This window comes from Triticum dicoccoides, chromosome 5B (genome assembly GCF_002162155.2).
Source record: "Triticum dicoccoides isolate Atlit2015 ecotype Zavitan chromosome 5B, WEW_v2.0, whole genome shotgun sequence".
Taxonomy (NCBI): Eukaryota; Viridiplantae; Streptophyta; class Magnoliopsida; order Poales; family Poaceae; genus Triticum; species Triticum dicoccoides.
This window is the reverse complement of record NC_041389.1, coordinates 585,617,834-585,631,201: the sequence shown is the minus strand read 5'-3', so window position 1 is coordinate 585,631,201 and position 13,368 is coordinate 585,617,834. Positions and strand designations below refer to the sequence as shown.

At 47.0% G+C, this 13,368-nt stretch overlaps 1 protein-coding gene across 1 annotated transcript; it reads right to left on the bottom strand.

Annotated features, from left to right (window-relative positions):
- Window positions 1–10,465: 10,465 nt before the first annotated feature.
- On the bottom strand, window positions 10,466–11,471 carry LOC119306223. Its single transcript, XM_037582505.1, has one exon. It carries the CDS (start codon window positions 11,364–11,366, stop codon window positions 10,992–10,994), a length of 375 nt encoding a protein of 124 aa, XP_037438402.1. The 5' UTR covers window positions 11,367–11,471; the 3' UTR covers window positions 10,466–10,991.
- Between the last annotated feature and the right edge of the window lie 1,897 nt (window positions 11,472–13,368).

Below are 13,368 nucleotides of genomic sequence, written 5' to 3'. Positions count from 1 at the left end.
CCACGCGGAAACACATAATTAGCCTGCATGCATGCAACGCAAACACGTGCGTATGAGCACTGTAGCACATGACGACCTACTCCATGCTAGAACGCTGCAAACAAAGGAATGCAAAATTTTAAAACCTGCATGGTAAGGCCAAAACGATCATGTTCAAACAACCGAAAGCGACAGCACATACAACAACAGGGGCACAAACGAATTGAGACGACCCATACAAGAAAAATAACCACACCAGCCTGCCCACATGCAATGAAAAAATGCTAAACCAACCTAACCGAGTGCCACACCAGTTCAAAAAATTTGAAACGAAACCCTGAATCCACAAAGCAATTCTACACCACCAGGTACCAAACTAATAGCACGTGTCACATGCGAAATTCACCATAGGTCTTTTTCACACAAGTGGCTGAACCTCATGGCAAAAACCTTGCCTGGAATAGAGGCTTAGGTATACATTGTTGGGCTTCATCAGCCGATTATTATGTGTATGCACTCTCCATTGATTTTGTGTATGCATTGCGGTGGAGATGAGGAGGAGCTTGGCCGATACCAAGGTTGTTAGAATCATGATTTTGTCTTTGTGATTATACATGTTTAACTACATTTTGTTGGACCGATTCTACGGTTCTGATAGATCTAGGATCTAAGATTCTGTTAGTTAGGATCCAACAATTTGCAATCCTACCAGAAGGGTTTCGATCCAATTCAGATTGCAATTCTGACAACCTTAGTCGAGACTAAGAGTTTATGGTTGAGGCACCAGGGATAGCTATCTACCTCGGACTTTGAGGATGTCTACCTGGGAGGGGCCACGGTTTGCACTAGCCGAGACTAAGAGTTTATGGTGAAGTATTAGAAGATGGCGGCGACGACACACGAGTGCGTCTGACCGGATTGTGCCCCAGACCGGGTATGTGGCTCGGCTGGGGCTTCCGAATGTGTTTCGGCTTCCGGGTTTTGATGTTAGGCCTAGGTGAGTGGTCTGGGTAGTGGCCCAGCTAGCACCCCTTCATCATTTTGGATAGGAGTAGCGGCATATGTTGCCAAGATGGTGGATTCAGGCACATTGTTGTAATACTTTGTAAGGTCCTTGAGAATAATCAATACAGTGGCTGTATGCATCTCCCAGATGCAGAGGCCGGGGGTCATCCTCCTTTTCTAAAAAAAATATGGTGTATGTTTATGTTGTATTTTCTTATTCAAAATGATGTTTTTTCAATAAATTTGGTCAAATTTAAAAAGAAACTTAGGACCAAGCTTATAGGCCATATATGTTGGAAGTATGATATCACTTTTTGTGCTACTACTTAGTCAGTTAGCGATTATTTTGTCACTGCACTCTTTTTTGCTCTGGCAGTTGTTAAGAAAAGCCCTTGCTTTCTAGACTTGGAGGGATGTGTTGATAAATGTTTATTATTGTATTGATCGAAAACTTAAATACATGTGTGGATATATATAAACAACACTGTGTCCCTAGCTAGTGAGCCTCTACTAGACTAGCTCATTGATCAAGGATGGTCAAGGTTTCCTAACCATAGACATGATTTGATCACATCATTAGGAGAATAATGTGATGGTTAGACCCAACCGTAAGCTTAGCATCAGATCGTATCGCTCAGTTTATTTGCTACAGCTTCATGTCAAGTATCTGTTTCTTAGACCATGAGATCATGCCACTCCCGAATACCAGATGAATAATTTGTGTTCTATCAAAAATCACTTCGTAACTGGATGATCATTAAGATACTCTACAGGTACCTCTGGAAGTATTTGTTGGGCTGCCTGGATCAAGACTAGGATTTGTCACTCCGTTTGACGAAGAGATGTCTCTGGGCCCTCTCGTTAATACAACATCACAAGAAGCTTGCAAGCATGTGACTAATGAGTTTAGTCACAGGATCTTGTATTATGGAACGAGTAAAGAGACTTGTCGATGACGATATTTAACTAGTTATGGAGATACCGATGATTGAAACTTGGGCAAGTAGCATATCGCTGGACAAAGGGAATTGTATACAGGATTAACTGAGTCCCCGACATTGTGGTTCAACCGATAAAGATCTTCGTGGAATATTTAGGAATCAATATAGGCATCCAGGTCCCGCTATTAGTTATTAACCGAAGAGGTGTCTCGGTCATCTTTACATGATTTCAGAATTTAAAGGGTTGAATCTATAGATAAGATGTTATCTCCAAGTTTAAAGGGATTTCTCCCTTTTGGACGGCCCTAGAAGGGTTCTGGACGCCCTCCCCTGCCCCTAGCCTGTATATAGAAGGGGGAGGCACATGGGGATAGCCATCCCTTCGCCCTTGCCCATTGCCTCTCCCAACAGCTGTCACGTTTCTCCTGTACGCACTTGACAAAGCCCTGCCAGAATTTCGCTGACACCAACACCACCTCGCCGTTGGGCTGGCCCCGATCCAATCTACCTCCTCTCCCACACTTGCTGGATCAAGGAGAGGACGCCATTGAGATGAGTGTGTTCTAATCTCAGAGGTGTCGTCTGTTCCGCACAAGATCGGTTTCGATCGCGAATAGTACGACTATGCCAACTGTGTTACGTACGCTAACACTTTCAGTCTACAAGGTTATGTAGACTCACTCCCCTCTCGTTGCTATGCATCTCCTAGATTAGATCTTGGGTGTTCATAGGAATTTTTTTGATTTTCATGCTTCGTTCCCCATCAGGATATTCCTCCTATAAGGAGAGGTTTATTTCCTTATTGGGTCATTATCCTCTTCTAACCTTTTATTTTGTGAAAGGGCTCCATGTCATATATTAAGTATCACTAGTCCTTACAAACACACCTATACAAAAAGATAAAATAACATTCAAATTTCTGGGGGGGGGGGCTCTTCTTCCTCCTGCATCCACTAGCGGCGCGCCGTGAGCATGGCTCGAAGTCGCCTAGGCCTACACCTCGACGAAGCAAACTTATTAAACCTAGAAGTTTGTAGAAGCAGCAGCTAGGAAGTTGTCGATGCAACCAAGAGACGCCGATGACTGTGACTTGCAAAGCAAATCACCATGCTAGAGAGGAAAACGTCGATAAGGTCATGTAAACTCTAAAGACCACGAACGTCGGCCATATCCAGATGAATCGACCCACCGGATAACTGAACCGTCCAGATCCTGGAAGACTTGCCGGAGACACGGCTCCACATGCCCTCTGCCGGTGATAAACACACCAACAGAACAGGGAAAGAGTAGGGAGAGCATTATTCCTATATGGGGACAACACCACCACCTTGCCGCCCCAAACCAAACTCGAAGACTCCATAAGAAACCTTAAAAAGTAACCAGTGACGTCGCATGATAGTTCTGGGTCTGATGTCGGTCTCTCCATCGTCCAGGACCATACACCGACTCCCTGTTCTCCGGTGGCCTAGCCAGACCGTGTTGCCGTTGAAGATCACTTCGCTAGATCACAAATACCACCGTCGAGCATCACATGCTAACAGCCGCAACCCGACCATGAATCATTATCCCCGTCCCGCAACAACCCACCAGATCCTCCATACAGCATCTCTCTAGTTGCAGGTGCCACTTGGGCTTTGCATGACAACAACGATAGGGATCAAATCACGGGTGGCGACTAGGGTTAGAGCATCTACAACCGGGCGCCTCAAACCCACCTCGTACGCTCGGGCGGACGGCTCGGTCACTGATCGGTCAAAACAAACTGACCCAAATGGGTGCCTCAAACCGGCCTCAAACGCCTGGGCTGATCGGCAACCCTCATATCCAACCCAAATATTGGGCGGATATGGGGATGCCTAAGCGCGACCGGGTGCATCCGCCACGGTGAACCCGGCCCACGCTTTCCCACCTGACCCACATATATTCGACCCCATCCGCTTCCTGGACGAAACCCTATCTACCTCACTCTACCACCTCCCCCCTCACTCCACTCCGCCACCCAAGATCCCATCCGGCCATCTCCGGCATGGCGGGCAGCGGATCTGACTCCGAATAGTTCGAATCTGTTGACTGGGGTGTCGTACCGTGCGGGTTGGACGAGGCATTGGCCATCCACATTGTACTCTACCGCTCCCGGGAGGACTGTGCCCGACTGACGGCAGGATCTGTTCGGCGTGTGTTCATTTTGTCGGTGCATCGGTCGCTCGGATCCTCTAGGACTGGATCATCGCAGTCCTCCCGAGATCCTTTGAATCACCTTGTCCCCATCACCGGTCCGCCGAAGTATGAGTCCTACAGGGACCGGTGTGCCCGCCATGGGAAGGGGAGGGTGAGGGTCGCCGAGGCCCAACTCGTTGTCGACATGGCGGTGGCGAAGGCAGCTGATGGGCGGGGCACGCTGCCGCAGAGGAGGAAGCCTTCTGCACCCGCATTGTAAAGAAGCAGCAGCGGAGGAACACGCGCGCCCTCGCTCGAGAGCTGATCGGGTGGTCCGTCTCATGGCCGCACTGCCCCCCAAGAAGGAGAAGGACGACAGCAACGGGTCGGACAGCTTCAGTGATGAGCAGATCCGGCTCGATCCATACCGCATTTTCGACCACTACTTCCACGAGAACGACGGCAAGGGTACCGGGAAGTGCAAGGACAGCCGTGGATGATCTTCTACATAGCTTGCATGTAGGTAGAACTTGCCAAATTTTGATAGTCCAATGGCATATCCTGATGTAGTAGCTGGATGATGTGTGTAATGCATCATTTACGTAGTTGCATTATTTTTATGGATTTGAGGTATTGCTAACTGAAGTGTCCGGTTATGAGAATGGAAATTTAAGTTGCGACCGGTCAGTGCACTCGGACGCGTCCACGGACATTTGATGACCGGATTTACAAGTCCGCCTATAGATACTCTTAGGTCACCCCCGCCTTTCTCGCGAAGCATTATCATCTTCTAACTAATTGTGAGGTAATTCTGATGATAATCCGCAGCACATGCATGTACTCCTCCACGACGACATTGTATGATCGACAGGCCCCAACTAGATACACCCTACTTTTGTTTCCTTTGCAAGCTAAAACAGCCACATACTTGTGCAGTAGCCTGCAGGTGCGTGGAACAGTGGTATCTCCAGCCCATCAGAATTCAAGTCCTGGTGCCTATGATGACTTCGTAAATCTCAAGATTATATGTCGGCTCAATCTCTCAAAAATGCTCATAGGGGTAAGATGTGCGTGTGCGTTCATACGGTTAAGTGTATGCGCGTATGTATGAGCACTGACGTCTGTGTTAAAAAAAGGACTCTCGGTTTGTCTAGCCACGCATCTTCACCGGACAACAGATCGCGTAGATGCCTTGAGGCAAGAGGCAAGAAGCGGCGCGTCGATCCGTGTTGATCGATCGGTTCTACTACTTCTGTCCCGCCACCCATGTCGGTCAAGGATCGGCCGTCCCACTTTTACCGATCGTGCCGCTTTGTGTATCAGCCGAGCCGAGCCGAGCCGTCGACAGGGCTTTAGGTGCTGTAAGACGGGGATCCGAACGCTGTCCCGAGTGCGTGCATGCATCATGTCTGGCCGTCTGGGGGATTGGATATCGATCGATGCGTGTCGCGTCGTGTCGTGTCCGGGCTAGCCTTTGGATCATGTGATCGACATGCTCGGAGCACACCGGGAGCGGCGTGGAGCGACATGCTCCTCTCCTCGCCACCTCGGCAGGCACCGGCGGGTGGGAGAGCGCGTCCGTGTCACGGCCGGGCGCATGACCGTGGACGCCGCTCCCATGCGTCCGTGTCTCCGGCGCGCCATTGGCCGCCCACGGAGGGGACGCCCCTCTCGCCTCTTATCGTCACTCGCACGGTTCGTATGGTCGAGCTCGAGCAGGCGTCTACGTCCATTCTGTAACGCTGGCTATCTATCTTCTTCCTGTGTACGTGAAACTTATCTAGAGCTAAAGTGTTGATTAGATAAGATGGAGCCTCGCTAGGCAAGGTCAGGTGTTTGGTATGGACAGAAAAATCTAGCTTTTGATGGCAATTAAGCCTGTAACCGTTGTCAAAACCTTGCTCACGGAGGAGAGCCAATTCGGCTCGCTCATGCGGGCAAGCCATCTAGGAAAATCTACCCCAGCTAAGTAAGGCTAGCTAATGAACCAAACGCGCCCTAAATAGCTTTAAAGGGAAAAAGTTCACTGAGAAAAGAATAGACGAGGATCCGCGGCCACGTATGCGCACACACTGTTGTCAAGATATAGTTCCTGAGTTCAAAGTTACATGTTTCAAGTATGTGATCATTTGTGAGGGTAACAAGGAATACAAAAAAAAAGATCATTTGTGAACCTAACAGAAAGGAACAACACTGAGAATTTACAGTTCTTTCTAGGGAGAGTATTTATAGTTGCTATGCGTGTCCTGCAAAAAAAAAACGTTGCTATATCTGAATATACTTCGTCTCTTGTTTTTCAAGGTACACAAAGGATCACATTTTTTGCACAAATCTTGGCAAGTGTTTATGTTATCATATCTACAGTACTACATCCATGATCCCCGCAAAAAAAAAAAGTACTACATCCATGAGTTTCTCTAAGGTCCCCAACTTGATGTCCGGCGTAACCATGTGGAATTCCTATTGTTGAGCAATAAAAGTGGTTGGAAACTTGACATCCATCTTTTGAGAAAAAAGTAAACACTCAATGTTTTTATCAAACCATACTTACTTTTCACATTTCTCAATTAAATAAAGTATTTTGGATCAATTAAAATGAAAAAAATATTATGGATATAACCCTCGCTAAAATAAAAGGCTTTCTTATCTACGATGACATGATCTATAGTTTATCCTTTTGCATCTTAATATTCCTCCAATCACCAATTGCATCGGGCTCAAAAAAAATCACCAATTGCATCTCAACATTCCTCCAATCCTCTGGTGAAAAAAACGCAGTAGGACACACCTATACGCATGTGATGGGGGTGAACTTGGCTTACAATACATGCCCTGTTTAACATATGTTAAATAAAATAAATTGGTTTGTTTTAACATATGCCTAACTAGCACATATATTTATCTATGATTATACTATATAAAGTAAAACAGAATGATTTTTCATTTTTCACCGATGACAAAATAATTCTATGATAGAGTATCTAAACAGCACATCAAGTTTATTTTTTGAAATATGTTTCACCAACTAAAAATATATATGCATGTATATTAAGAGAATTCATACATGTAAGAAAGATCTAGTCTAGTTTTAGCAATAGTTTTAGTAAAATAAAAAAACTATTTTGTGCAATCCATTATTAACCTGCTTTTTGTACTAATACCTAATTAAAATGCTCCTTTTCAAAAAATATGACTAACCAAAGAATAGTGTGTGTTTAAAAAATATTACTTTACACTCTTTATCAGCAGCGGATATTGTTCTGGTGCGTTGGTTCCATGGGGCATTAGCATGACGACTTCTCGACTGTCTATTACAACAAAGTTTGCCCGACTCCGGCGAGGAAGGGACGATGGCAGCGGCGTGCCTTCGGCTCACTTCAGTGCTTGTAGTCTTCGCTAGGTGGTCTACGGATCTGACGTAAATTTTATTATTTCCAGTGTTCGTTTTACTACCATAATTGAAGATGAATGGATCAGAAGTTTACCCGCAACAAAAATTAATCTATTTGAGAACAATGAGTGGATTACAAGTGGCTGCTTTGTCCGATGCCAAACTTTAGCTACTATTTGGTTGCCTGCCATTCTTCTACGTCGTCAAGGAAAATTGACAAATATTTGTCTAGTTTTGGTTTTGCTTGGGTAGCCACCATTTAGCCCCAAACCAAGGGAAAATCCTATTTGATGCTTTTTGCGTCAAACTGCCGGCGCTTCGCAGAGGCGAGCGACCGAGCAACGACGCGTTGGCCCGGCCCAGTTTTTGTGCGTACAATCGCAACTAGCCAGCCGGTTTTGGGAACCTTCTAGAAGGTTCTCTGAACCACTTTTCTGTTTCTTTTACTAGTTTTTCTGTTTTCTTCTGTTTCTTTTTCTTTTTTTTGTTTTCTGTTTCTTTTTTTTCCTTTTCAAGGTCATTTTATCTTTTTTAAACTAAGTTCATGTTCAAAAGTTGTTCTTCAATTTAGAAAAGTGTTCTTGCCTTCAAAAAATGTTCGCAATTTAAAAAACGTGACTTTTTAAAAATGTTTGCAATTTCAGAAAATGTTCTTGTTTTCATAAAATGTTGCAAATGCTTTTGTTTAAAATAATCATAACTTTTTCAAATTGACAAAATGCGGATCGGTGGCCACCACGTCCGGCCATCAGTGGGGCGGGGGCGCGCCTGTGGTGGTGCGGGGGGAGAAGAGGCGCCGATTTTACTCAGCCGTGTAGGGATGGAGTAAATATACTCAGATTTTTAGGGATCGAATAAAATATTTACTCCACTAAGCCGTATAGGGGATCGGCTAGGCCAAACTTAGTGGAGTAAAAAGCCAAATTTACTTCACTAAGAAGAGTATAGGGGATCGGTTAGAAATGCTCTAAATATACTTAGATTGGGATCTCTCAGAAAAGCAGTTAGCTTGGTAGCCAACAAGTGTCAAGCTAAGATGCATGCCACAGCTTTTGTATTTGGCCAGCACTGGGCGCTGGTGCGCCGGCCGAAAGTTTTGGCCGGTCCACCTCCAGCCGCCCGATCTAGCCGCGCGAGGCCGTCCGATCGCAGCTTCTCTTCTACCTTTTTCTTACCTTATCCTCTTCTCCAACACACACAGAGAGAAGCGCCAGGGCCGCCATGGATGCGCGACCACGAAGCACCGCCGGTTCGCACTAACTGCCGCGCTGTCGCAACCGCATGCCTCACCATCGCCATCGCCGTCGCCGCTCGCCGGTTGGAGCACTGGTCGCCGCCCCAGTTCGCTAACCAGGTCGCCGCCCTCCCGCCTCCCACCGACCGCCGTTCGAGCAGCCCCGACGACCTTGCGGCGCGCCTCGCCGCGGTGGCCGTCGCAGTTGGCCGCGGTGACCTGTCACGACTCTAAAAAAAGCTTCGGTTGTTGCAGCTTTGGAATTGCTGGTTCCAGCAAAATTAAAAACTGGTTGAAGCAAAATTTCTTTCCGGTTGTATTAAAAATTGCTTTGCATCTCTCCAAAAACATAGGCTCCAGCAAAAAAATCCAAAGGTTCCAGCAAAAAAAGATGTTGGTTGAAGCAAAATTGCTTGTCGGTTGTATCAAAAATTGCTTGCCGATCCCATCAAAGAAGAAAGCCATCGCCGCCATGGACTAACACCGCCATGGGTGAATGAATGTAGCAAAAAATGAAAGGGTTGTAGCAAAACAAATCACCGATGACAAGAAAATAGTATAGTGGTTACAACAAAAAGACATGTGTCGCCATCGCCGGTCACAACAAAGACTTCGCCGGATCCAGCAAATCCAGTAGCCGGTTCCAGCAAATCAGCTCGCGGGTTGCAGCCAAAAATACCTCCACCACCATGGCTGCAAGGTCTTGAATCCTCTCTTGTAGCAAATGAAGTAGCCGGTTCCAGCAATTTACTTCACCGGTTCCACCCGTAGAGATTCCGGCACGGCGCGTCGACGGTTCCAGCACGGGAAGAGCGCCGCCGTCTGTGGCCATGAATCGTGGGGGGATAGACTAAGAGGAAGGTTCAAGGGGCGGCCCTGGCTAAGTGGAGTGGCTAGCTCGCTGGCGTGGAGTCAAAGAAAAAAGAGGGACGGATGGATTTCATGGCGGATTAGAATTTTGGGAGGAGAGATGCGACGCATGAAGAAAGAGAAGTGCAGAGGATGGATAAGCTTTCTCAAAGTAAAAACAATGGATGGGGAGATAAAGCTGTGTGTGGCCCCGTGAGCTTAGCTGGGAAAGCGACCGGCCGAGCGTTCGGCCGGTGCGCCGAACCCAAACGATTCCCTTTGTATTTAGGACGTACGTCTATGAGATAAACTTGTAGTGGACACAAATCTCCGGGTGACTCACATTCTCCATGGGAGAAGCTTTCTTTCATTATCTACGCAAAATTCTCCACTGGTGAGCGCCACTATCACCCTCTCAGAGCATATCCAACAGGCGCCCAAAAATTACTCCGCGCGCTAAAATTCGGATTTTTTGGGTGCCGGACAGCTCCAGCAGAAACTGTAAAATAGTATGCGCACAAAAATGGTTAGGTGCATGCTGAAAAACGCTATCCCATGCTGCAAATTTAAGCGCCGGATTACGCGCGCTTCATAATTTACACTGCGTGTTTTTTGGGCGCACGTGTTTGGGCATCTGGTAAACTAGATATGTTGGGTCCGGCATGCTAAAAGTGCTAAAATGATGCGCTAAAATTATTTTAGGGTGCGGAATTTTTGTGCGCCTGTTGAAGATGGCCTCATGTTTGTGCACGTGTGTTGAGAGGGTAGATACGGCAAACAACGTACAGACGACGAAGGCGACAGGCCCATGGCCTCGTCGTGGTAGAAAACTGAGGTGCGCAAAGAAACCGTCCCGATCAACAAGAGCAAGCAAGATCATTCTCATCACCACCAATAGGGGAGAAGAAAGAATTTGGAAGCAGATCGATCGCACCGATGGATTAATATATAATTGACTGCCAAGAATAGCTCGGCAGAAGCCGGCCGATAGGTTTCTTCATCAAGATCCTCGGGAGATGATTAATCGAACTTGATTTAACTTCGTATATACACAAATTAAACCTCGTACGGTAATTAAGGGCCTGTTCGGCTGCTCTCCGCGGAGCGGAGCCGGCGGAGCGCCCTTTTAGCAGCTCTGCGTATTATACCTAGCAAGCCACTCCGCTCCGGCGTGGAGCCGCGGAGCGGAGGGAGTCCGAACGCGGCCTAAGTTTCATCGGATCGATCGACCGAAACTTACACATAGAAATGAACTCCAACACTTGTGCGTAGTTTCCGGAGTACTATGTAGGTAGCTAGCTTGCGCTCTGAGGCGAGGAGGAAGACGTACGCCGAAGCATTCACTTATGAAAATAAAGAGCCAGACATCAACGCAGGCGGGCGGTCGCCGCCGGCCCGTGCGTGCGTCCTCTTGGACAAAGGCTCGATGAGAGATTCAGAAACCGATCGACAGCGGCGCCACCGGCGCCGGCGTCGTCCGCGACGAGGACGATGGCATGGCCACCTGGCACTTCCCGCACGCGGTGCGCCGCCTAAGCATCTGGCACATGCCCTCGGCGACGCGCTCCGCGGGTCCGCCGCGCCTGAGCATGCGGCAGAAGGCCATGTGCGCCCGCACGGCCTCCTCCACGCCCATCGCCGCCGCGCGCTTGCTGCGGCCGGCCTCGTACTTGACGGACTCGGAGCACAGCCCGCACAGCCACCGGCCCCCGAAGTAGGCCCTCACGCGGACTATGTACTCGCCGGTGCACTCCTCCCCCAGGCCGCAGCACTCGCAGCTCACCACCGCCGACGACTCCACCGCCTCCATGTCTAGCTTAGAAAGTTGAATTATTAGCTAGAAAACCACGGCGGGCTCTTTTTCTTGGACTGGTTGATCTGGAAGAAGAAGAATCAGGTTCGCTTGTGCTTTTCGTGCTGTGCTTTGTGTTGTGTGTGCAACGGTAGGTCCATTTATACATCGTTTGGGAGGCCCAGGGCACCCTGGCTCTCGCTGTGTGGCGACCGCGACCCGAGCGACGAACAGTTTGTTTTGTCACATGGAGTCACGCACGTACCCCCGCTCACCGAGCGGGTGTAGCATTCTTGGGTGACACATCCACCAGGTGCATGCCGTGTTGCCTGTGTTTTTTGAGCCCGTTTACACTTAGCTACTCCTATTTCCATCAGGTACTACGTATGCTAGTGCACTACTACTTGTTCCTCGCCTGGTTTAATTTGCCCTGACGAGAAGGGAACATGATCGACAAGAACATTTCGTCCAGCTCTGCGTGTCGTCCAATTTAATATGTCTGAGGACTATGAGCAAATCTCCGCGCGCTTTAGTCTTCGAATAGACCATCTTTGATTACCATTTCGTGACTTCGATGATACATACAGTATAATTGATCATGCATGTGTGGATTGACCTTGATCACTTCCAAGTTGGAGCTAGGTGCGCGGAGGAATTCATCTCTGCCCTAGATCACAAACAAAGATCGACACCAGCTGGTTCCCTACGTACACCTTAATATCCCACTATGCCAGCCGTCCTTTCCTTGCTCCTGCCAATGTGCAAGTGGAACCTAACTAATGGCACATATGGATAAGCACGTTTTGCTGTTACTTATAGTCAACTAAACATTGTTAGGCTTCATCAGCCGATTATTTTGTGTATGCACTCTCCGCTGATTTATTTTTTCCCGCCCGATGATGGTGGAGATGAGGAAGAACTTGGCCGAGAGCCCGAGACCAAAGTTGTGAGAATCACGACTTTCTTTTTTGGGAGTGCCTAGAACTCACCTGAATGAAATATAAATTGGTCTCATTCACATGATGTCATCCATCTTTTTTTTTTTTGAGAACTACATGACGCCATCCATCTGTGTACAAAAGGTGTGGTCGTTCTATATTGTCGCTACTTCTTCCTGGGCCGTTCGTTGTTTGTTGTGTTTTTATGGGCCAGTGTACAATAACGAAAGTTGTCCGTTGTTTGTTGTTGACGAACAGAAGCATGAAGCAGCTGGGCCCTTACCCTTATTTAGGGAGCGTTTTTCTGTTGTTGTTTTTAGTTTTTTTGCTCGAAAACAATAGCTCGGAGGAGCCTTTGCCTGGGCCCTGCCTTGTTTTATGCCAAACATTATTAATTTTTTTTCAAATGAATTGCCTAAAAAATAAAATGTTAAACAGCTCGAAAAGAAAAAAAATCTGTGAAAAATTAAAAAAATATGTATGTACGTAAGAATGTTTATCGCATGAAACATGTTCACCATGTATTTTTGAAAAATGTCACATATCAAAAAAGTGCACCAAGGATTTGGACAAAAATCATTGCGAATATAACTGGGGTTATATTCGTGCTTGGTATTAGCGAGCCATGTAACAATCTGAATGTTTGAGTAAAACCAATTTGATTGCACCAATTGCGTGAGTGTTGTGACAGTTGCAGTTGCGACACCCTCCCTCTGACTAAGTGAGTGAGAGCTCATGGGCCGATCCATGTGTGTGTTATAGCAGCAATTCCATGATTTAAGCGTGGATAGGACATCTCAAGAGGCTCAAACGACCACCACCAACGGGCACCGAGACCACGTATAAAGACACCACAACGACACACCAAAAAACTTCTCTTTCCTCTAGGAAATATTGTCTCCAACAAAAACCCGACACGATATACAAATGAAAAAACACCTTCACAATATAGTTGATTTTTCACTCAAGGAAAAAAATTAAAAAAATATATAGTGAAGAAATTTAAAAGAAACAAATGTAAAAAAAAATTATATAAGAAGAAATGTTAGTTGCACAGGCAATGTTTGCTGGGCGACTATATC

Bases quoted from the DNA above. Each gene is read 5' to 3' on its own strand.
- LOC119306223 (XM_037582505.1), bottom strand. From the start codon at position 11,366: ATGGAGGCGGTGGAGTCGTCGGCGGTGGTGAGCTGCGAGTGCTGCGGC.